At 40.3% G+C, this 25,783-nt stretch overlaps 1 protein-coding gene across 1 annotated transcript in view; it reads right to left on the minus strand.

Moving 5' to 3' along the window:
- Positions 1-17,445: 17,445 nt before the first annotated feature.
- Positions 17,446-25,783, minus strand: part of A2ML1 (alpha-2-macroglobulin like 1) — a 34,412-nt gene continuing 26,074 nt past the window's right edge. Inside the window, 8 exon segments of the mRNA XM_037068238.1 lie at positions 17,446-17,495; positions 17,915-18,008; positions 19,683-19,751; positions 20,044-20,122; positions 20,307-20,443; positions 20,610-20,717; positions 20,720-20,827; positions 24,166-24,380. Of these exon segments, the coding sequence (XP_036924133.1) occupies positions 17,446-17,495; positions 17,915-18,008; positions 19,683-19,751; positions 20,044-20,122; positions 20,307-20,443; positions 20,610-20,717; positions 20,720-20,827; positions 24,166-24,380 (860 nt within the window).

The raw sequence follows: 25,783 nt of genomic DNA on the forward strand, positions 1-25,783 counted from the left end.
CCAGATTTGTGTCAGAGAAGAATCTCTGCCAGGCTTCCAGGAACCAGTCAGACAAGTATGCGAAGGAAGAAACTGGAGGGCAGTCAAAGGACTGTAAAAGCACAGACAGGAGGTGTGGGGAGGTGAAAGGCTATGTTGCCAGGATGGATGACAGGCTTTGGCTGAGGATGAATTAAAAGAATTCTGGCAGAGAACTAGTGGTAAAACACACACACAAAAACCTAAGTAAAGCATTAGTCATTTAATTCAAACCTAGATTTTTGGCATGTCAAAGTTGAAAGCTTTTTTGTAGAGGCTTAGAATGGATGTAGTGAGCCTAAGCTGAATATCCTAGCATCCATGGAAAAGGTATACCTAAGATAATTTTCAAATTAGAAAACATTCATGTCAAAAAAAATTACTCATGTGCTTCCATAGGTTCTGTGGAAGAAGTATCACTATTAAGTGTCCACAAAAGGCCTGTAATATATCCCAAGGATAAGAAGTCCAGGTGCCAAGGGTATTTTTTTTTTCCAACAGCCTATGGAACTTGCATAACCTAATGGGTACCTGGTCATTTCAGCCTCATTAGATGTAGAGCAGAACCACTACCAATTTATTTAGTTAAATCCCACATCTAAAGGTTTTTCTTTGTATTTCTTGGGTCATCGGCCCCTACATCTACTAAAAGTTACACATTTAGATGATGTTAGGGGATAAGATAGTAATGAGGTATAATTTTGTTGACTAATATTAATCTAGCCTAGAAATACTCAGTCACAGAGCATGCCTTAATGATTAGGGGGCAGAAGTTTAACTTTCTTATGTAGAAGTTTTACCCCATATTTCACAGTAATTCTTTTCAAGTTCATTATTCTCCAAGACATGGGAGTCTTTCTGGGACATAGGTCTAAGGAATTTCCCAAAGAAAATTTCAGGATAAAAAGTATCCTGAAATGTATCAACAGTAAAATGAAGTATTAGAAAAACTCCGTAAGAAAATCATTGTGGACTGAATCAGCTTGGGAACAGGTACAAAATCACTTATCTCAGTCTAAACGGAGCAAAACAACTTGTGATTTTTAAAAAATGAACAACTGATTCTTTTACTGCGCTAAACTTTCTCATTTTCATTTAATGATTCCGCTGGAATTACCCTTTCTTTTTCAAACCAAATAATTCTTGTGAATGGAGGCTAAATAATTTCTTTACTCTGCATAACACTGAAAGTCATTAGCCTAAATAGGTGAAAAGGAAATGCATTCTATCTGGTGAGTGGAAATCAACCCCTCCCCCTGCAAAGCTATCTAAAAAGGGGAAGATCAGGATTTGTAAGGAAATGAATTGTTCGGAAGCAACTAAAGCAAATAGAGGAGAAAGAAGGTTCATGTAATTTTGTACAACTGAGCATTGAATGAGCATCGTTCTAAGTTTCTCTTCTAAGCCCAGCATTGTGCAATGAATTGTGAAGGAAGAGGTAGTCTTTAACCCTTTATGTGATAGTATCATGGGAATGTGTCTGTTTACAAGTAACTAGGTAAGTAAGCACGTGTGATCACATTTTTATGCAAATGTAGGTAGGATGAAGTCGGGGAGAAAAAAGAAAATCCTTTATTCTAACCACCAGCAATTTGGGGTGTGAACCACTGTATACATTCCACCCTTACCCCACCACAATTTTGTGTGCCACTAAGATCTGGTGGGGAGAAAATGAAATGAAGATAAAGGCGATTTATAACCTCTTAGGCATTTAAAGCAAAAAAATTTAAAATTATCCAACCCCTTCCATGTTGAGTGGAGAAAACTGAAGGCTACAAGATGAGTGTAGAAGAGGGACATTTTATAATCCTTGGCAAATAGGTGTCGAAAAATACTTGTTAAGTAAATTCATTTCTTAGATGCTCTCCCTCCTCTCAACTAAAAATAAAAAAAATTAAAACATATAAAAATACCTCTCGCTCCTCACCACAAATACCCATCGTGGAGTTCAGGATGCACCCAGAATGTGGCTCCTCAGCCTATTGATTATCCTAAACCGAAGAAGTTTGAGAAAAGGGCAAAAACAGGAAAGTCACTCTGACTTCATCCTTCCCTCTTTCTTTCCTAAAACAGGTCAAAACACCTTCTGGAAGAGAGGAGGACCCTTCTCCCCGAAGACAGAGGAACACCAAGAAGAACCCTAACAGGCCTTGCTAACTTTTCTGCAGTTAACTGCACTTAACCATACTCTCTAACCCACGATAATCTCCGCAACTATCCAGTCTTTATCACACCCAGCATGAAGGTGAACTAGTCTAACTTTATTTGACTCTTCATTTCCTTACGAAGGTTCTCATGTCACCTACGACTTAAATACATGTTGAAATAAATTCATAGGCCCAAGATGGAGCCACTCCTGCCTAGGATTCCCCCTTAGCAACTGAAACCTAGCTAACTTTCATGTTGCTGTAAATGCTCCACTTGACCAGAAACACAGTGTATCCAGTCAGCCAATCCCAAAACGCCAGATGGGCTCTGGGCTGTTTATTTACTTCTTTCTTCATTATTCTTTATCCTGTAAAGCTTCCTGCCTTGCACCATATTTTTCAGTCCTTCGAATGGAGACTGTCCGCTTCATGAAGTATTAAATGAAGTTTGTATGTATCACCTAAATTGTCTTCTTTAGCCATTTTCTAAAGAATCTGGTTGAGCGCAGGCTTCGAACCAGTGTGACTGGTTCGATTCCCAGTTAGGGCACATGCCTGGGTTGCAGGCCAAGTCCCCACTTGGGGGCACACAAGAGGCAACCACACATTGCTGTTTCTCTACTTCCTTTCCTCTCTCTCTCTAAATATAAATTTAAATAAAATCTTTTTTAAAAGAATTTGAATGTTTTTCTCCTGTAAATCTGTCTTTGTCAGTTTAATTTTCAGACTCAGCCAGGGAATCTAAGAAAGTTGAGGAAAGCTTTTTCCAACCCTCCACCCATCCTATTTCCTTTCTTTAGAACAGAAGTTTAAAATTACTATGTTGATTGGTTCAGCTCAATATTCCATGCATCATCACTTCCTCCAGAAGCAACATAAACTCCCATGTCCTTGAGTAGCATAAGTAACCAAGGCATCACCAATTTAAGCAGTTACCATTGATTAAGGGCAAATCATGCCTCTCAGCTTTGGTATTCTTTCCGTAAAATGGGAATAACACCTAGTATTTGTTGAAAATAAATGAAATGTTTATACAGTATTTCATACAGTATCTGACACACAGTTCAACCTATTATTAGTTTCCTTTAGTAACTCAGTATATTTTTGTCATCACCAAATGTATCTAAACCACTCTTTATTTTTTATTCAGCCTATATCATAACTTTTTTTAACTCACAATGTAGTTAATATGTTTGTGACTTAATGAATTTGCCACAGAGGAGGAAAAACTTCTGTTCTCTTAGATTCAATAAATGGGAGCCCATTAATTAAGCAAACAAAAGTCAAACAGGAGAAAGGCACACATTTTTGTTAATATGCGTGGGAGTTCACCAAAAAGAGATAAACTCAGGAGGTTGGAGGCTGTCAGCGACATAAACTGCTAAACTGCTGGGAGAGTGCTCGCTCCACTCCCCGGATGGGGGTTGGGGAGTGGGGGGAGCTGGAGGGGACCTTCCACATAGGGAAATTTATTAGGCAGAGAAATCTCTCTACATCTGTTAATTCTCAGCCGCCTTTAGCTCAAAATAATACTTATGCCAAAGTGGTGTATTTGGAGGCAATATATTCTGATCCCCTTATTTCTATCATTTTATATGAAAAAAAGTATTTCATTTCCTGTGTGCAAATTGTACCTCTATGAGACTTCCAGTGGTCTTTTTTTGGGGGGTGTGTGTCTATTTTCCCAGGATGTAGGTACAAATTTATATTGAGGCAAAGCACTAGATTTATACTCTCTGGGGTTATATGTCCTAGGCTAAGAGAGCTAAACCCCTGAGAAGAAATCTAAAGGGAGAAAATATGAATATACTTAGATCCTCTCTCTGTTTGTTTCACAGACATTATTACATTCAAACTTCTCAATAACCTTCCCTGCCAACTATTATTAATCTTCAATTTATAGATGAGGAAATCAAAGCTCAGAAAGGTTAGGTAAATTGTTCCAAGTTCCAAGGAAGTGGTAAGCAATAGTCAGAATTTAAGTTCAGGTCTGTCCGACCCCAGCGTTTGTAACTACATCACATCTCTCACAGTATGAAAGTAGAGTTGTGTAGATCTATTTTAAATGCTTTGCACATGCATAAATGTTTGCACAAATATGGTTAGCGTTTGCCATTGTAAATACATGCGAAGGAAGGCCCACTCTGCCTTTGTTAACAAGGGAAATAGTTCTAATTATCAGTCCACAAAGACACTGGGGAGATGTTTCTACAAAAAATAGAGTATGTGTGTATATGTGTGATATATTATTTTCCTAAATTCTATGTGTTCTCCTTTGTCTCTTTATAAACTATGGTAAGCAAATAACAGCCTCAAAGATGCCATCATCCATGAAACCTGTGAATGTGTTATGTTAAGGCAAAGGGGAATTAAAGTTACAGATGGAATTAAGGTTTCAAACAGCTGACCTGAATATGGGGAGATTATCCTAGATTATCTGGCTGAGTCCAATGTAATCACAAGAGTCTGTAAAAGTGTAGGTGAGGGAGGAGACGCAGGCTGAGTAATGTGCTGTGAGAAGGATTCCCACTTCCGTTGCTGGCTTTGAGGATGTAGGGGGCCAGGCTGTGAGTCCAGCAATGTAGGAAGCAGATAGAAGCTGAGGTGCATGATTTGCCCTTAATCTCCCCTAGAGCCTCCAAAAAGAGACCACAGCCCTGATGACACCTTGACTTTCACCCAGTGAGATACCTGTCAGACTTTTGATCTACAGAAAAGTAAGATAATAAAATTGCGGTGTTTTATACTAAATTGTTACAGCAGCAATAGAAAACTAACACATAATCTAATCGATATGTCAAAAAGCAAAAAGCAGCAGCTAATCTTAGATCATTGGTGCTGCCTGAAGTCTAGCCAATTGCCAGGTTCCTTACTCCTTTGTTTGTTAATAGCAGGAGAACTTATTGTATCACTTGCTCAGACTAATCAATGAGTAGATGCTCCGGATCATGGATCATTTTGAGTGGCAGCTTTTCAGTTCTGTGGAAAACAATATTGAAGCATAATTTTCAAAAAGGTAGAATGATAACCCTCATGCAAATATAAAATGAACACATGTCAAAGAGTTTATATATAACTCATTGATTCATGAAAGAACCAGTGAGATATTAAAATTAGTTCAAAGTACATTTGAGAAACTGGGTGTTTACAGGCAATTTAATAAAGGAATGGTAGAGAAGATTGCTGGTTTGGATCCAAAATTGGTTCATGAACCATACCCTCAAGAATTATCTTTTCCTCCACTGGACAGGAACTATTTGCATGTGTGAATTAATCTCTGCTTCTTCAGAGCTTCAAAGCAATCCAGTCAATAGGAAGTAAGGAAAAGGCTCAAACCCAATTCTAAACTGAAAGAATACTTTGTAACCTCTAGATTCCACTTCTAACTTTTAGATATTTTTTTTAATTTGACAACTCTGAATCTGAGTAAACAAACTGTTAATAGCTGTGAGCGTCAGAGAGAATAAATCTCCCCTCAGAGCACTGTGTCTAAGCGTTCCTTCCCATGTTCTAGCCACCTAGATAGCAAACCTGCTCTCTAGGCAAATAAAAAAAAAAAGGAAAAATTCTTGACTCTTCTCTTTAGTTCATACCCCACATCTAATTTATCCATTTATTCAGATGGTTTTGTTTGTAGTAATAAATTTATGCTGAGCCTTTTGTTTTTCTTGGACCAACATGATATGTTTACAAGATGCTGGTTAGGATGAGAAGAAGAGTATTTGACTATGAATGAGTTTTCTGCACATAAACCCACACCTAAACCAAAACCACTAAATAAAAAAGTAAGTCCCCGTGGATTCTGACATCGAGAGTATAAGTGGGAAGTCTGGGAGGATTGCCCCGGGATCTACCTAGGTGTGCCCAGCTTAATTCTGCTTTATAATTCAACTATTTTCCCAATACATTCAAATCTGACATGGAGACGAAGACAAATTCATGTTTTTGAAGCCACGAACTGTAATAGCATACGAATGGTCAACGTGCCTCTCATTTTTGTCTTCAGAAAACCTTCTAAGAATGGCTGAAGTGGAGAAGGAAATACACCGATTCTGGGCAGGCAATGGCTTCTGGACCTAATGGCTCGACGGTGCTGCTGAAGGTGATTATTTTACTGTTTCACTGGTGCTGAAAATAAGGTGTGGTTCTCATTAAAACCCTAAAGTAGATAACTTTTGCTTGAAGGGCCAGTCAGCAAATGATGAGGAAACTTACTGGAAACCAAAAGTCTGGGATGATATGTTTTAATTTTTTTTTACAATAACTTGAAAGCCAGATAATGTGTTTGATGCTCTTACAGATCAAAAGTGGGAAAAGAATATCAGTAACCAATATAGGTATTGGTTTCTGCATTTAAATGAATTTCCCAAGGTACTACAAGAGATGACCAAAGCAAAGTACTAATCAGTTTTTAATCAGGAATGGAAGGGGAATGAAAGAGTCTAAAAATTTGGAGACTCGGGAGAGGCAACTGCATGGGAAATCTTTTGAGAAATAAAGATCAATCAGACCTTGGTTTTGTGGCAAAGATCGAATTAAGGTATGATAGTCATATTAGTTGTTAAATCCTCAGATGGATTAATGTATTGCCCAGCAAATCCTTTCAGTCAGAAAAACACCTAGCTGAGGGTTTAGCACTTTATTGAAGTTTAATGGGCTTAAAGTACTCACAGCTGAGAAAGAGGTCAGTCTGGACTCAAAGATCTATAGGTGCACCTATTGACACGTGGGGCTGACAAGAATAAAAAAGATAAGAAGGCAACTACATTTTGAAATCAAGAACATGGATTAAGAAAATTGGCACTGAAAAAGGACTCCTGGATTCTTAATCTTCTGCAGAAAGTGAGCAAGTTGTATAACCGGCTCAGTAATCCAATGTCCTCTTCAGATGTGGCCAAGGAGGAGGATGGCAAAGAAAGAGCTCCCAGGGGGTGTAGCCATAACCACAGAGAGCAAGAACTGGCGAGTCCTTCCCAGGGAACAAAACTACGTAAGGAACCAGGGACCTACGTAAGGAAATGCTGCATCCTCTGAATGTTTGTCTAGAATTTGCCCAGAGTAACAATTTTTCTGGTTAAACAATTAAATAAATGCATACATATATACATACATACATAGGCACCTAGGATATCTTATTCTTCATTCTAAGTCATCTCTATCTCCCACACGTCACAGAAGGCTAATTGTTGGGGACACCTCCCATCACATCAGATTTTCTGTGAGTGTGTGACCTGGTCAGTCTCTGTAGCTCTCCGATGTCCCATGCTGCTTGTCTTGAATATCATAAAGAATTCCTTACTTCGGGTCTCAGTTTCCTCATTTTTCGGTTGAAGAGCTCTTTCTAGGTGATTTTTTAAAGATACTTGTAATTTTTTAAATATACTTTTATTTTATTTTTATTGTAATTCTATTCTCTGCCAATAGTGGGCAGTTCTCACACTTTATCCAGGGTTCAGACAATGAAAGGCTTGCACTGATGAGGGGCATTAGGCACAGAATAGATTCCTCTGCATTCAGGACGATGGCTTTGACCTGGGAAGTTGTATGTGTACATTCCTACTCAAAATATTTAGAAACACGCCCGCAAGATGCATAGAACAAATACCTGACACAGAAAACAGGAAAACAGAAAAGCAACCTCAGTTTCCAAAGCATGCACAAGCTCTTTGCTCTGTCTGAAACATGCTTCCCATACCTCACCCCATACCTATATCCTTCCTGCTTATCCGTCAGCCTGCAGAGCAAGCCTCACTTCTAGGAATGCTGACATCAACCCTAAGGTTAGGTTAGGTTCCCATAACTCCTGTCCTTTGCTCCATTCATTCCACTCATAACTATGTATTCAGTGTTTATCTTACTCACTAAGCTCTAAGCCCTACAAGGGCAGAGAGTGTAGTTATCACGTTCATCTGTGCCTAGCACAGAACCTGACACTCAGCAGGTACCCAACAAGTGTGTTTCATGAAGGCCTCTCCAGTTGCCTTCATATTTCAGTGCTGTGGATAATTATTTCTCTCCCTTGCCACAGTGCCCTGTAACTGTGTTTTGTAATGGGAGAGAAGAAACCGGGAATTAGAGAAAGTGTGCCCCACTGGTTTTGCCAAAACTGTAATCTATTAGATAAATTGCTGACGGGGAGGGGGAAAATGCTAGTAGAACACTTCAAAGAATAATTCTATTCAATGCAAAAGATTAAAATATGCATACTCTGAATAAGGATATCACATATAACTACAGAGCCAATGCTATTGGATAGCTATTATTTAAAGAATATCTCAAACCCAGATTCTGGATTTCTACAACTGTTGGAAGGCAAAAGGTTCTCAAATTTACACCTGCGTAATTAAATATGCACAGAGTATTTCTAAAGACATACAAGAAACTGAGAACCATCTACACCCACACGGTCTACATTAAGTCGCCGGGACCATTCCACCGTCTTCATCATGACCGTGATATTCCAGGAAACCCTTGCACAGGAAATAAAAGTTGCAAATAATTATGTTGTTCACTTCAGAAATGTCCAGGAAAACCATTTCAGATTGTTCCACTTTTCAACAGATAGTTATCAAATGATTATTCTCTTAGACTTTTTGAACCCTGACCTTGCTGTGTCCACAATCTTAACATGATTCTCATCCAATCTTAACGCCCTATGCTGAAAGACCCCCTTGCCTTAAACCAGACCCCCAAACCCCATAAATATCTTGATTGCACCCTTCCCTCCCAGACATTACTAAGGCTCCTTCAAGGCAGTGGCCTCCCTCACCACGGTTTGAATAAACCCAGCCCTCCCCCAGTGGGTGCTGGGGCAGTATTTTCAGGGTGCCAGCATTCAACAAAACTGATAGTGGTTACGTCTGAGGAGGGAACTGAAAGAAAAGATGTGGACACTGTTATTTCATACCATTCAATTCTTATATTGGTATGTCTTACCTATTCCAAAATAAATGATAAAGTAAAACAAACTAAATTTAAACACGTAAAAGAATGCAGAACGCATCATTGTGCACTCTCTTCTCTGACCAGAAGGTGTCATTCCTTGCTCGTGGCTGGGAAAGAAATGACAAGAGGGACTTCAGTGGCAGGGCCGAGGACCTAACTGAGACTGGAAATGTTAGCTCTTGGAAAGAAATGCCTGGGGTCTCTCCTCACAATAATAGCTAATATTCATTGAATACTTTCTAAATGCCAAAAAATATTTTAAAACATCTTTCTTTAGGTAAAAGTAGTATATGACTAACTACATATATTTAAAGTGTGAACATGATGAATTTTGACATATATGTGCAACTACAAAATCATTACTACACTCAAGATAATAAGTGTCATCCCCCAAAGTGCCTCCTATTAATTGGTAATCCATCCCTCCCCCCTTCTAGGCAAGCTTGTAAGCCCTTTTCACAGATAGTATTATTTCATCCCCACCTTGCTCTTGAAGTACTATTACTCCCACTTTACAAAGGAAGAAACTGAGGTGTAGGCAGGTTTAGTAACTTGCCCTAAATCAGTTGTGGAGCTGTTACATCAACACAGGCAGAGGTGACACCAGAGACACACTAAATCATCCATTTCCACAGATATGTGGAGTACACATACCTCTGGGGGGTGTGAAGACTTTCTGAAGGTACAAGGGCTTCACTTCTTTGATCTCCAACTTCCTCACATCATCTCCATCTCAACAATTCACCAAGGGGGGGGGGGGGGGTTGGGTCGCAGCTTCGTGATCATTCCTCGTTTCCCTTCCTCTTTCCCCTTGACAAGAGGTGTAACTTTAATTCATTCCACAGAGCGTTGTTCTTGTTCTGGGGTTTTAAAAAAATTGAAATACTGTCACTTTGTGTCGGTAAGTTAATTTAATACAAAATTCTTTTTCAGTCAAGATTTACAATACTTTCAACAAAATGGAAGAAAGACTAATCAAGCTGAGTACTGATAATACATCACTAAGAATAATCTTTGATAAAAGGTTATTTTGTGGTTTTTGGCATATGGCTTGAAAGAGATCAGAAAATTTAGTGAAATTGCTAAAGCTAAATGCCTTCTGTTCCTTCTTACTTATTTACATGAGTGAGATTTCTCAAAGAATGCATCTATAAAAATTAAAAACAGGAATAAAAGTAGTCCTGATTCTGATCTCATTCTAGAAATAAGTAATAAAATCATCTATAGATACATGCACAAATTGAAAAAAATAACAATATTCATCTCCTTAGGAATGGTGTTTCTGAGTTTATTTTACATTTTATGTTCAACATTTATTTACCAAAATATATGGTTATTTAACTTTATTCTTAAAATTTGTTCTGTTTGGGTTTATTTCATTTATTTTGTATATTGTGTTTATTAATAATTTTACTGTTAACTCAATCCACAAGAATTCTTTTTTTTAAGTGTTTTATTTATTTATTCTTAGAGAGAGGTGTTAGGGAGGGAGAAAAAGGAGAGAAACATCAATGTGAAAGAGAAGCATTGATAGGTTGCCTCTTGCATGCCCCCAACTGGGGGCCCGGCCCACAACCCAGGCATGTGCCCTGACTGGGAATCGAACTGGACACCCTTTGGTTCACAGGCTGGTGCTCAATCTGCTGAGCCACACCAGCCAGGACCACAAGAATTCGTGAATGTCTTTAAGTCTTACAAAATAAAAACACTTTGCTATTTCAAGTTACATATGTATTTTTGTTGTAGAAAGTTTGATAGAGTAATCAATAAAACTTTTAAGCATAAAATATATTTGAAAAAAATTCTATGATGAACGTAGAGGGAAATATGCATCAACGGGGGAGCAGGAACAATGTAAAAATTCTGACGAACTCAGCGTAATTTTTTCATGGATAGTGGGTATCAAGTTGTATGGACTATACATTATGTTGTATAATGCTTCTCAAGTAATAAACTTTATTCTTGCCAATATTATAATACCCAGAAATCATTATCTTTCAACTATTTCAGTGTAAGATTAAAACTCTAGATGTTGACTGAAAATACTCTAGGAAATACATGCTTTTAAATTATTCTTTTAGGACATATGCAATTAAAAATGTCTACATTTTTGCCTCATATTTGCTTTATGAAAAACAAACACAAAGAACAAGAGACAAACAATGCAAAAGACGTAGCCGAAATGCTAAGGGGGCTGCCGAGCCTAAAGGAATACTGACAGCATTGAAGAGTAAGGGTGTCTTTCAGGAGGTGGCACCAGATTTGGGCCTGGGAAAAAGAAGGCAATAGATAAAATTTTAAATGCAGTGGGGGAAAGTAGGGTCAACTGTACTGTTACATAACCTTGATCTTCTTAGTTTATTCAACAAGTATTTATTAAACAACCCTTTTGATAACGTGAGTGTTGGGAATATAATAAAGACCTGGTCAGAATCTCTGTTTCCTAGGTGTTTACAGTCTCAATGCATGTTGGTTTTCTATTGCTATCATGAATTTCGCAGCTGAAAACCATACCCATTTATTTTCCTGCAGTCCTGTAAATCAAAAGTCTTGGTTGGGCTCAGTTAGTTCCAGTTCTCCAGGTCACACTAGACTGACGTCATAGTATTGTCCAGCTTGAGCTCCTCTTTGGAGGTGGTGGTGACAATCTGCTTCCAAACTCATTCAGGTTGTTGGCAGAATTAAGTGCCTTGTCGCTACAGCTGAGGTTCCTTTTTCCTTGCTGCCTGCCTTCCTTATCATTTTCCCCCTTCCTCTTCAAAGCCTGCAACAGCTGTTGAGGACGTTCTGCTTATATTTTGAATCTGACTTTCTCTTCTGCCATGTTACTTCTACCTCCTGATGGAGAAAGTTCACTATTTGTAAGGGCTCATGTAATTATATTTGGACCACCCATGTAATCCAGGATAACCTCCCTATTTTAAGGTACATAACCTTAATCATATCTGCAAAGTTCCTTTTGCCAAATGAGGTATCATATTCATAGATTCTCAGGTTTAGGACATGACATCTTTGGGGGCCTTTCTACCCACCACAAGTTGAGAGCAGATGAGTACAGGAACATTTGTAAAACAGTATAATGAGCCCTCTTATATGGATAAATACAGCATTCTATGGGGCACACAGTAGATCTAGCCTTGAAAGAGAATTGGAAAAAAAACTCTTTGTATTCACTATTGCTACATAACAAAGTGCCCCAAAACATAGTGACTAAAACAATATATGCATATTATTTCCTAAGTTTCTGTGGATCAGAAGTTTAGGAGCAGTTAAGCTTGTGATTCTAGCTTTCTCATGAGGTGACAGTCAGAATGTCAGCTGGGACAGTCATCTGAAGGCTCGACTGGATTGAAATATCCTCTTTCAAGCTCACTCACAGGACCGTGGCAAGACTCTGTTCCTTACTGGCTGTTGGCTGGAGGTGTCAGTTTTTCACCATGGGGGCCTCTCTAGGCTGTTTGAGTGTCCTTACCACTTTGGCAGAAAACCATAATATCTACTCTTTCCTGATCTCATCCCCACTCCTGCCTTCTTCTATTCATTAGAAGTGAGTCACTAAGAACTCGGGCACTGACGAGGAAGGGAATTAGGAGTCCCTGCACAACCAGTCCCTGAAGCATTAACCCCTGGGGATAACCCCTAGGCCTCAACTGTGTTTCAGCTTCAGACCCAGAAAGAACAGCAAAACCAGGCAAGTGACACCATGGCTGACATCAGGACCCCAGGTCATTAACTAACGACCCCTGCCCTGGCTCTGACCAATCAGTGGAAACCATGATCCTGAAAGGACACACTCGGAAAGCTGATGAATATTCTATTGGGATCCTCCCCTGAGACTCCAGATAAATGCCCTCAAGAAGAGGCCCCAGTGCGGCTCTCTGTGGGGCACACCTGCACCTTTCCCCCCTCCTTCCCTCAGGCGCAGTTTCCCTGCCTCTCTCTTTCTCCTGAGCTCCAAGGACCCTTCTTTTGCCTCTGTAACTTGTTCCCCGAGCCCAATTCTTCTATAGTTCGCTTCTACCTCTGTGACTTTCTAAATAAACTTTCTCATAGTTTGTGTCTTGGCTCCATTCTTTCTTAGCCAAAACTCAAGTACCGAGGTTGCTGAACCAAGGTCAGTCTGACCCCACCAGCCTGACACCTCTGCCGTTTCACCACCGCTAACACATGAGATACCATTTTTTTGCCCATCAGGAAAACTAGAATCAAAAAGCCAGATAACAAGTAGCGATGGGGATGGACAGTGGTCAGAACGCTCACACACTACATTACTGGTGGGAATGTAAAATGGTACAGCTGCTTTGGGAAACAGTGTAGCAAATCCTTAAAAGGTTTAACCTTTCTCAGCATTTATCCAAAATGTCCAAGGACAGATCGTCCAGGCCAAATCAGTCATGTCATCACGCACCCAGGCTCCTTCTCCCTCTCGGCTCTGTCATTTTCAGCACGCGATTTCTATCTGCATGGTTGCAAAAGGGCTGCTCTTTCCCAGGAGTCTAGCTCTTGTTCCAGACAGGAAGACACAAGAGTCCAAAGCTTTCCCTCAAGGGTGGGAGGTAGGGATGGCCAGGGTGGAGGGGGAAATCGGGACAACTGTACTTAAACAACAATAAAAGAAATAGAACAGATGTGGGAAGAAAAGTAATAAAAAAATAAACTATAAAAAAAGGAAAGCTTTCCCTGTGTGAGGCTTTGCCATTTTATTCAGAAGCAATTTATTTCCAGAGACTTCCAATTTCTTTTGTTGGCTAGAATTCCACCACATGGTCACCCCTAACTGCAAGCGATTCTGAGAAGCTGAGTATCTTAGTTGGGCATATTGCTGCTTCAAATAAAGTTGTGCTTTTTGTTAGTGAGGAAGAAGGGAATGGGTAATGAAGAAGTATGAGGTGTATATATCGTAGCATACAAGCACTTAAGGATCTAACACTCTGGTGGGGGTGGTGGGAGGGTTAACAGAAAAGGTAACCCCAGCGTGGTAAGTCCTCAGTGTGAAATACAGAGTGGTGTAGGAGCAGAGGGGAGTTCTTGGGGAAGACGCACTCACTAGAGCAGAAAACATACCTTGAAGGCCATACCCCACAGGACTAGTGGAAGTCCTCCAGGCAGAGAAAAGATGGAAAGGCTTTCCACGCAGTGTGTGTGACAAAAGCATATAGCAAAACTACCAGAGAGCATAGTAGAAATAGGGAACTAAGTGTAGCTTGGTACTGCCAGAGAGGACAGTGTGAGGCTAGACAACCCCACACAGAGCTGGAGGGGAAGACACAAGAGGTACTCTGCATCTCCCTTTCTGCCTGGAAGAGGGGCATGCAGTTCCCTTGGTGCATGTGTCTTCCCCTCCTGTCCCATATCAGGAGAACACCGCTCATCGCAGGAGACAGAAAGCCAGCACTCACTTGCATCTGCAGGAGCAAACCTTACTGAAAGAACCCTTACCTTCCACTCCTTTATCCCACATATTTGCCATCTGATAATTTATTGCCCCTGGAAGACAACCCCCTTTGCTCTGTTTTGGCACTTCGCAGTGTATCGCCCTCTGTTAAAATAGTCATACAAGCCTCAGGGCCTGTTTTCACTTTTTTCTTTTGTTCTTAAGTATAGTTTATTGATTATACTATTACAGTGGTCCTAATTTTCCCCCCTTTATCCCCCTCTGCCCTGCACCTCCCTACCCTCCAGCATTCCCCGCCCCCTTAGTTCAGGTCCATGGGTTGCACATATAAGTTCTTTGGCTTCCCCATTTCCTATACTATTCTTAACTGCCCCTGTCTACTATTTTGTATTTTGTGCCTACTATTTATGCTTCTTATAATCTGGACCTTTTCACCTCATTTTCACTTTTTTCATGTTAAGCTACCATATTCATGTAAAATAATCCTTTTTTTCCAGTAAATCTCTTTAGTTTTTTATTTGGTCTTTGCCAATTTAACTCACGGGCCTCAGCCACTGAATGTAAGAGGGTAGAAGAGAAAAAGGGTTTTCGCTCCCTACATAATCCACAGCCTAGAATCCTGGCAGTTTTCCCAGACTCTTCCCTGATTGGCCCGTCTTACATGCAATGAGTCGCTGACAGTGCTGAGCTTTACCTGAGACTGGGCTCAACCCCGAGAAACTTTTCCTGATCACTCATTCACCTCAGTCTGGGGAGGTGCCTGACCAATGGACTTCCATAGATTTTTGTACTTTTTTCTATTATTATATTTTGGCACACTGCATTTTAACAGTTAATTTGTTTATTTTCTCCCTCCACTAGTCTGTGAGCTCCTGGAGGATAAAACTTCATTTATTTATTTTTGCATTCTCAGGCCTGGTAGAGCACCTGACATGTAATAAAAACATAGATGGAGAATTCACTGTATATTCTGTAACATCAAGGGTCACTTAATCCTTACAATCACCCTACTTCCAAAGTACGCACAAATGTTTACATTTTAGTAATTTGAACAACATACATTTCCTCATTAACATCCTCCTGTTCAGTGTACTTAAGTCATAAAAATGTTATTTTTTGCCTACCAGAATCTCCAAAGATACAAGAATAGTTTCTGTAATGATTTAAAATGTTTTCTGCCCAGATATAATTTCTTGTGTCTTGAGGATCACCATTCTACCTCCAGGGCAAAAAGCGTGTGGGGACAGGGACGCCATGGCACCGCTCGGGTAGAAGCTACAAAGCCAAATGTAATAGAGGGGCCTTGCGTGAGTGGGAGGAGGGTCCACGACCGCCCTCTTTTCTCCGAAGTTCTCTCTGCTGCTCTCTTCCTGCGCGACCCGAGGGGTAAAGCAGGCGTCAAGGTTGCCTCCTTTGAGTGCGCTCCCCAGCCTCTCTCACCTTGGGAACTCCTAGGAGGACCAGGGCAGAGTCTTGGGGGAGGAGACAGGGCAGGAAGAGTTCATGTGGCGTTGGGCTCAGGGAACTATCTCTGCATCGTGGACTTACTTTTCCCTAATTCTGTCGTTCAGAGTCTAGCATCATGAGGAGCAGTAGCAGAGTGCGGACATTGAGGGTAAAGTGTGTAATTATTTAGAGATCTCTGCTTTGAGTATCACTCATCTTTTCCTCCTGTCCCCTTGCCTCCAAACCTGTTTCCAAAACAAAACCACTGAACTGAGGAAGAGCTTGCATGATGAGGGGTTCCCCATGTGCATAAGTACCGGGGGTTCCTGCAGGAGAAAAGCAGAGAGAAGCCTGGCAGCCCCTTTGCTTGTTATCAGTCACTGTTTGCTCTACCATCCCTCAGTTAGGACTCTATTCTGACCCCTCCCTGAATCCTTAACACGATCCTTTGAGAAGTCTGAATCAAAAGGTTTAAGGAAGAAGCCAGAATATGAGAAACTTTGTTGCTCACAGAAACATTCACAGAGGCAACTACACCAATTTTCTTTTCAAGAAAAAAAAATTTATTGTTTTTAGTCTATTTTCAAAGCCCTAACTACATAGTATCTTCCCCTGCATTTAACTTCCAGGAAGACATCCTTATCTTCCCTGTGTCATCCCCTACCACCATCTCCCCTCTGCAGAGTCTCCTGAAGGGCTAACCCACATCTCCTCCGCGAGTGATCTTTCCCATGGCATTCCTCCTGTGGGTGACAATCCCTAGCCTTCTCCCCGACCCTTTATTTTGGCATCTAAGTATCTGTGAGGTAGTCGGAGGTAGCTGAGCTTCAGGCCTGCTCATCTGTTAGCCACTCACTAGGCGGTTTAGAGAAATCAAGTCATTTGATTGAATGAGGTCTGCTTTGAGAGGCAGAAGAATGCTGTCCAGGAGAATAATGTAGTCGAGGATTAATGTAGCCTCTTTCCAACATCTGTCCTTGGGCAGGGGCAGCGTGAAACAAAAACAGAAATGGAAGAGTACACCATGATACTCAGGAAGTCTTCGCGATTACGGAGGAGCTTTTTCCTACCTAAAAAAAAAAACAACAACTCACAAATGCATGATGGGATTATTAATGATTCTATCTCAAGGGAGTAGAATCAAGTAATCTTCACTTTTGTCTTAGTGTTTTTGTATAACAAAAATACATAATGTAAAAACAATTAAGAAATTATTCATTTCCTAATTATTTAATTCGTTAATTTTCTATCAGGAAATAAGACCATGTTGTTTTTAAAAATCACATAGAACCCTTCATACACAAATGACACTTTTTCTGATGTGAACTATGAGAATTAGTAGTCTCTCTTCAAGAGTTTAGGATAAAAAAGAAAAGCCCACTTTCTATCAGAAATAAGCTTCCAAAAGGCAACAACTCAGAAGAAGGTCCCCTTAACTTCTGAATACTACCACCCTACCCCCCAAAGCCCACCCTTCTCTCTTCTGGCCTTACCTCACTCACGGAGACCAGAAAACTGAATCGTTGCCTGTTCCTCTGTGAAATGAAATGACGTTCTATTACATTGTAGGCTTCACACATTCGAGAGAAAATGCTTCATAAAAGCTACTGTTAAACCTTTTTCAAAGGATCCCTACAGGTTACATTCAGAATTTCAGGCAGGTTCCAAACACTGATATTTACACTCTTGTGGTAAACTATTAATCACAGGGAGAGTATTAGTAGCCCTTGAAAAACGATGGCTCATGTTTTTCTTTTGGTCTGTGGACCACAGCCTATAAAATATCTCTAATGCAGAAGACTTTTTAAAATAGCATGTAACTGAATTAAAGTATTTTAAGAGACTGGATAATGTAATTATATGCTACTTGCCCTAGGAAGCAATATTTGTAAAATTAGGAAAGATATTTTAAAGAATAGGGCAGAACCATGTTGGGGGACGCAGGTCAAGCTCAGCCCTTAGCAGTAATCATAGACTTTGATGGTTGCTGGTTTCAGGTTTGTGACTAATACGCTTTGGCTGACGGTGAATGTGTAAGTCTGAGTCTTCTTGTTGAGCTATGGGGAAGACGCACAACATCACATCAACACTGAAGGGAAAACAACACTCTATGTAATGCGGAGGCTAAAAGCCTCTTGTCTTCACACAGATTTTCTGAAACCCTTCTATCCATCCCTTCTGCCCTATGCCAGGCTTAAAGGTATTGACTTGGGCTGACTTTCTGGCTCTTTCTTCTCAGCATCTTACAGCTTCTTGGCCCATCTGTAAAATGCTTCCCTACATCCATGGTCTACTTTAACCCATGGCTTCTCCACGAAATACACTGAAATGGACAAAGAAAGACGTAGGCTCCAATAGAGCTATTGGAGAGCTATTGCTCCAATAGCTCTATGCTCCCTCCTGGACTTGAACAGGACATTCTAGCACACCATACTCAAAAAAAGGTATACATGAAAGCATCATAAACCTTACAAAAATGTTTAACATCATGATTTCAGGGTTGTTCAAAGGAAACTATATGGACTCACTCAAAATACAACCCCCTGGCTCCCTGGGAGATAAGAAAACCACAGTTCAATGCATGAGGTGGTGTGAGGGAAAGGGCTGAAAACAGACATTAGCAAAAATAGTCAGTTTTCACTGGAGATGCTCTTGTCTGTCAATTATCCGGTAAGGTTTCTTCTGTTCCCTGTGTTGACTAAAGTAAGATAAAACAGGCATTTGTAACTATTTTCAGATTACCAGTCCTAAAGAACTTGTTTTGTTGATGTGAAAGGTTATGTGGAATGTCAAATATTAACATTATATACTTTTACAAGACTTTAGTTATTTGGGGGGGAGATAGGAGAGGGAGGGAGAAAGAGAGGGGGAGAAACATTGACAACCAATGTGTGAAAGAAGCATCAACTGGCTGCCTCTGGTTCACCCCCAAAATGGGGACCTGGCCTGCAACCCAGGCACATGTCCTCACAGGGAATCAAACCAGCGACCTGATGGTTCACAGGCTGGTGCTCAATCCACTGGGCTACACCAGCCAGGGCATTCTGAATATTTCTACATGTCTTAGATCATTTAATTTTTTTCAATAGCTGAGGTAAATGACTATCTTCACCACTACCCACACTCATTTTACAGTGGAGTAAACAGACATTCAACAACTTGCAGGCAAGGCGAGAACCAGGATTTCAACCCAGGCAGTCTGGCGTCAAAGCCTCTGCTATTAACACCTACCCTACACTCGAGAGCTGTCACGCTGCAGGTGGCCGCTGGGCACCTGAAATGTGGCCAATCAGAACTGAGAGGTGCCGGAAGAGTAAAACACAAACTGGATTTCAAAGATGTAGTAAGAAAAAATAAAGAAGGAAGATACTTCATTAACACTAGCTATATTAATTATATGGTGACATAAAAATATTTGGGATCTATAAGGTTAAATAAAATATATTTACACTAAAAGTAATTTTGTGTCTCTTTACTTTTTAAAATGTGCCATTAGAAAGTTTTAAATGGCGTGGATGGCTCACATTTTGTATCTGTGAGGCAGTGCCGCCCTGAAGGACACGAGGCTATTTTATGGTACACCCGTATGGAGGCAGAATCCATTCTGTGGTTGTGAACTCACTCTCTCAGGATGCTCATCCCCGTGCATGGCACTCTAGTTTATACAGATTAGAAGGGAATTTGCAGAATGTAAACACTCAAGATCTTTGGTCCGGTTCTTGACTACCTACCTCTTCCAAGTAAATGTTAAGTATGTCAGCTCCAGTCTCAACCTTCTTCACCAGTGGTTGCCGGAGAAGCTGAATAAGAAAGAAGGAAAAAAAGGAGACTGAGTCCAGAGCCTTCCCTGTGCCCTAGGGGCATCTCCCACAGCTCTGTCATGATGAAGGAAACAGCGTATACTGTGGAAAGGTAAGAAAAGGAACAAAGACTATCCCAGGTTCCATTTCATATGTCTGGTGCGCCTTTGTTCTTCATTTAGATAACGCAATTATGAGTTGTATGTATACTATGATGTCGCCTTACTAGCTTTTTCACGATAACATTAGGTCCCCTGGGAGCTATTAAATGAAGAAAACAGAAGTGACTTACTAACTGATTGGTGCCCTCCATGGGGCTGAACCCAGAAAGCATCTTCACTTCCACAATGGCCGTGTTGGAAGAGCTGCGACTCCCCCCACGTAACTGAGGGCAGAATGGAGCAAGCCATTGCTCCGATTCTGATTCTGAGGGCAGAAGCGGGAGCCTACGATTTTCGCTCTCAGCCTACTCGCTCCCAGCACACACACAAACACACATACACACAAATCCCAACTCAGCTTCTGTGATCCAGGTGCCCCCACCGCAGCCTCTACTTTCCTTGCCTGGTGTGGATAGTGAGAGTCCAGGATGGAGACGAAGTTGGTTGGGCACGTCTAGCTTTTCCCATTTCCACACGAAGACTAAAGGTCTCCACATTTTTAGGAGGGAGAATATTGTATCTCAGCACAGTCTGGTAAAAATAAAATAAATTTGAGTTGAGGAGAACTTTAGAAATTGTAGGATTGAAACCACTTTTGTTATAAATGAGGGATGTAGAGAGAAGGTTCTACTTGAAGTGAAGATGCCCTCAGACTCTCCTTTGCAACACACACTCATTCTCTTGGATCCCTCCTTACCTGCACATAGACCCGGACCTGGCCCGTGGCCTCCACAGTGTACACTCCAGGGACATTGGACAGAGTCTCTTGCTGAAATACCAACTGGTTGGCAGCCTGAACATTGAAAAAGAGTGCTATAAATTCTCAGCAGATTTTACAGCCATGTTGACTTCCTCAGATGGCACGTAGGCAGTGGTGGCATATTTGGCAGGAGCTTGGAGAGCAACTACAGTATCCTGAGGAGCACGATCAAGCATATGCTTACCATTTTGTGAGCCACTGGAATTAACCTCAAACAACACTATAACCTACAAATCTGGTGGCGGTTTGCTAGCTTAGGTGATAAATCTTTTAAATATCTAAGAACCACATTCACGAGCACTGGGGAAGCTGACATAGAAATCATAGTGTCTCACTTGTATAGAAAAATCTCCATCAAGTTATTAGTGAACGTCCATTGGTCAGTAGGCTAATCTCATATATTCATATCTGGCAATCAAACCTAGCTTCAAAATGGGCTGTTGTTGGAAGCAAGTGGATATCTGTTCAGTATATATTTTACAGTTTCCTTATTTGAGGAGGAAACAGCAGCACCTGGATAGTCCTAGAAATTGCACAGTTTTCAAATTATTTAACTGTAATAATCTTTTGTGGTACAGTTGGAAAGGATGTTAGGAAATCTTGAGGAAATCCTTCCTTGCCAGCCAAGGTTTCTTAGCCTTTATGCCACATGATGACCTTTTTTTCATCTGGGAGTAGGACAGGTACCCTGTCAATAAAACCATGTAGCATCACGTACTTCAAACCTTTTCATGCTGAAAACATTTGATCTATATTTATATAAATTGCAACTAGGGGAAAGAAAAAAAGAATGAGGTGTTCAGCAAAACTGACATATCTCACTCTGTGCTGAGAATTTCTACAGGCTCAACACTTGGTAAAATATCTATTACCGAATAAAGGAATCCACCTCCTGCTACCCCAAATGAAAAAGAAACAGTCATATTTAGACATTACACCATCACGTAAAAATAAGACGACACGTCACCATGCTGGGGAAGCTGTGAACAAGTTATACCTGTGCAGCTTGACAACTTTTTTGTCTCCCCTCTGTGAAGGGTAGAGCCATGGAGGTTTCACTGCTTGGACATGTGAAGCAATTCAAGGAATGGGACACAACATCAGCTCAAAAAACTAGTGTGGGTGATATGTAACTTCTTAGAATAGCCAAGGATTTTATTGAGAAACAAACCTGACATATTTCTGTCACTGAGAGTTCTCAACACTTGATCCACTGCTTTTTAAAATTATGTATTATAGCCCTGGCTGGTGTGGCTCGGTGGATTGAGTGCGGGTTGTGGGCCAGAGGGTCGCCGGTTCGATTCCCAGCTGGGGCACATGCCTGGGTTGTGGGCCAGGTCTCCATTGGGGGCCATGTGGGAGGCAGCCACACACTGATGTTTCTCTTTCTCTTTCTCCCTCCCTCCCCATCTCTCTAAAAATAAATAAAATCTTAAAAAAGTATATATTATAATTATTTAGGGCTCAACAAGAAGGAAATCTTTCCTGATATTTGGTCAAGAATTTCCCTGAAATAAGGAAGCAGAGTCCCATATAATTTTTTAATGTTCCAATTGTTATTACCATACTCCAGCTTAGTGCACTTAACATCTTTACCAGACACTCTGCCTATTAAAATCTGCTCATTCTCCCAGGCCTAAATTACATGTTATACCCTCAATAAAATTAGCCCTCATTTCAACAAGAATATAACCTCTGTATGATTTCCTGTTTACTTCTATATCCTTGGCAACTTGGAAATGGTAGGTTTTAACATTTGCAGAACAAATGAATTAATGATGACTTTCTTTGGTATCATCTGATCATTTTTATGTCATTATTTACATTTGTCATACCATTTCCCCCCCTAGTGCCACCCCACTAATTCAATTTCTCCTTCACCCTAACCTAAATAAATGAAATAATCCCCTGATCTCTTCAAATCCAGGATTTCCAGCCTCTAAATCATCCTATTCACCAGTGACAGATTGATCTTTCTCAAACAAATGAATAGCTCCTCAGTATTAGGCACAAACTTGAGTCTGATATGCAAGGCCCTTCGTCATAGGAACCTATCCTGCCTTTCCAACCTAAGTTCCACCATGCTTCAAGTAAACCAGTTTTCTATACTTTTGCACATGGGTGTCTACTCACACCATTTCCACTTTTTTTCTATAATTGTCTACCAAAATTTTACATATTCTTTAGATCTACCTCAAGTGCCGTTCCCCTGTGAAGACTTATATCCCTCAAGCAGATGTGAGCCCCCTCTCGTTTTTGTTTCTTTTTAATTTTCCTCTCTCTTTTCTGTATTCAATATTTTGTGCCTTTTGTATCTTTCTTATATAACCAGACCCTGCTTTGCAATATATAGAACTTTTCCTAGCTTTCCTTTTAGATTGTAAACTTTTTAGACTATATCTCACTAGCTTTTCAATACCTGAAATAGTAGAAGAAGGTATACTCATAAAAATCTTCCTTTTATGCTTAACTCCCATAATTAGCTTTCTAATTTGCTAATGTATAAATCTGGCAATAATTGTTTATGTCCTCTTTACATATAAAACATGACTCTCATGATGTTTCATACCCTGCAAAGAAAGAGCATTAAATGAACATAGTGCTACTTATGTGCTCATATGACCCAGTTTATGACTGCTTCTTTATATTTTTCACATGCTTTTCCTCCCTCTCTATAGAATTACAAGTACCCAGACCTAGAAGGCAAGTGCAATGTTTTTTTCTCCATCTCCACATGATAAATGGCATTAGGAGAGCAGACTCTTTACCTGAGTGGACGAGAAGCCCCCATACGCATTGCGTTGCTTGGCCAACCAAGTCACTATACCAGTGGCCTTGGCTAACTCCTTTTGAGTCAGACTAGCTTTGCTAAGCCAGGCCAATAGTACATGTGCCGTGAGTTCCACATCTACAGCCTCAAGCTTAGACCAAGGGCTGTCATCCGATGACCAAGCAGGTTTCTGGCTCCAGNCTCCTTTTTGTTTCTTTCTTTTTAATTTTCCTCTCTCTTTTCTGTATTCAATATTTTGTGCCTTTTGTATCTTTCTTACATAACCAGACCCTGCTTTGTAATATATAGAACTTTTCCTAGCTTTCCTTTTAGATTATAAACTTTTTAGACTATATCTCACTAGCTTTTCAATACCTGAAATAGTAGAAGAAGGTATACCCATAAAAATCTTCCTTTTATGCTTAACTCCCATATTAGCTTTCTAATTTGCTAATGTATAAATCTGGCAATAATTGTTTATGTCCTCTTTACATATAAGACATGACTCTCATGATGTTTCATACCCTGCAAAGAAAGAGCATTAAATGAACATAGTGCTACTTATGTGCTCATATGACCCAGTTTATGACTGCTTCTTTATATTTTTCACATGCTTTTCCTCCCTCTCTATAGAATTACAAGTACCCAGACCTAGAAGGCAAGTGCAATGTTTTTTTCTCCATCTCCACATGATAAATGGCATTAGGAGAGCAGACTCTTTACCTGAGTGGACGAGAAGCCCCCATACGCATTGCGTTGCTTGGCCAACCAAGTCACTATACCAGTGGCCTTGGCTAACTCCTTTTGAGTCAGACTAGCTTTGCTAAGCCAGGCCAATAGTACATGTGCCGTGAGTTCCACATCTACAGCCTCAAGCTTAGACCAAGGGCTGTCATCCGATGACCAAGCAGGTTTCTGGCTCCAGTGAATGGACTCTCCTATGGAGAAGGAAGCATAAATAGGAAGGTCTTGAAAGAAAATGGTTTTCCCAAATTCACTTTGTAAATGTGTGTGTGTATTTACTCACACATAACTCCCCAAAATGAAGCTGGGGACATCAATACATGCCTCCAGAAATTATAGGAAAACAGCCCTCATTAATCTATATATTCTAATGCTAATGGAGATAGGTAGGTAGAAACTTCTTAAAAGAATCTTATATGTTAGGGGCATGTTTTTGACTAACAAAATTTTATTAATTTTTAGTATTTATTTTACTTAAAGGTTTAACATTTTAAGAAGAATAAATATGGCAGAGTATGCCTAAGAATTCTGAGAAACCATAGAAGAAATGTCAATGAGGGTGAGCAAATAAGAGTATGAGGCCCTGGCTGGTGTAGCTCAGTGGATTGAGTGCAGGCCTGCAAACCCAACAAATAGAGTATGAGACCAAATCAAAGCTCTATGGCCCTGGCCGCGTAGCTCAGCTGGTTAGAGCATCATCCTGCTACTCCAGGGTTGCAGGTTTGATCCCCAGTCAGGGCACATACAAGAACAAACCAATGGATGCATAAATAAGTGAAACAACAAACTGATGTTGGGGTTTTTTTCCCTCTCTCTAAAATACATTTAAAAATTTTTTTAAAAAACCCTCAGTCACAGTCAAGGGTCAGAAGACAAAGAAGAACAAATAAAAGTGAGAAGAGTGAAAGCTAGAAATCTAATCCAATATGTTTATCGATAATAAATACATAACCCACAGGAGGCAATCGAATTGGAAGAACATAGCAGGAAGCACATGAACCTGCCATGCAAGGTAACGGAGAAGGGATAACCGCATTAAACCACACACCCAGGAACAGGGGTCACTGGCTGAAACACCCACGTCGTGACCCAAAACCACCTGGAGTCCACGTGAGAGGGCAACTTGGCAATGGCGTTTGTACACAAGAGAGCTGCAATTAAATTTTTTCCCAGAAGTATAACTTTAAGTACACAGCTAGATAAATAAGATGCATTAATATTTTATTCATAAGATCTGTTAGAATAGCAAATATCATCCTACATACATCCAAAGTTTTAAAGGGACCTTGAGAAATCTCTAAGTTTTAGTCTTACCCCATCAACTTCAGTGATCTTACACCAAAAAATTATTAAATATCTGCAGAAGGGCGATTTTACAATCCCGGGAAGTTCTCTGACTAGCTTCTCCCATCCATTTTCCCTTCACATTAGAAGTGTAACAACACCTTTGAGGACTTACATGGGCTTCCCCACAAAACTCTCAACGATCATTTTATGACAATAACTTTTACTAAAATGAATCCTAGAATTGAATATATGTGGGACTATGGAGACTAGGAAAAATTACAGATAATTCACAGCATATTTTCACAGTTTC

The sequence above is a fragment of the Sturnira hondurensis genome, unplaced genomic scaffold, assembly GCF_014824575.4.
Source record: "Sturnira hondurensis isolate 20B ecotype Veracruz unplaced genomic scaffold, ASM1482457v3 Scaffold0017436, whole genome shotgun sequence".
NCBI classification, from domain to species: Eukaryota; Metazoa; Chordata; class Mammalia; order Chiroptera; family Phyllostomidae; genus Sturnira; species Sturnira hondurensis.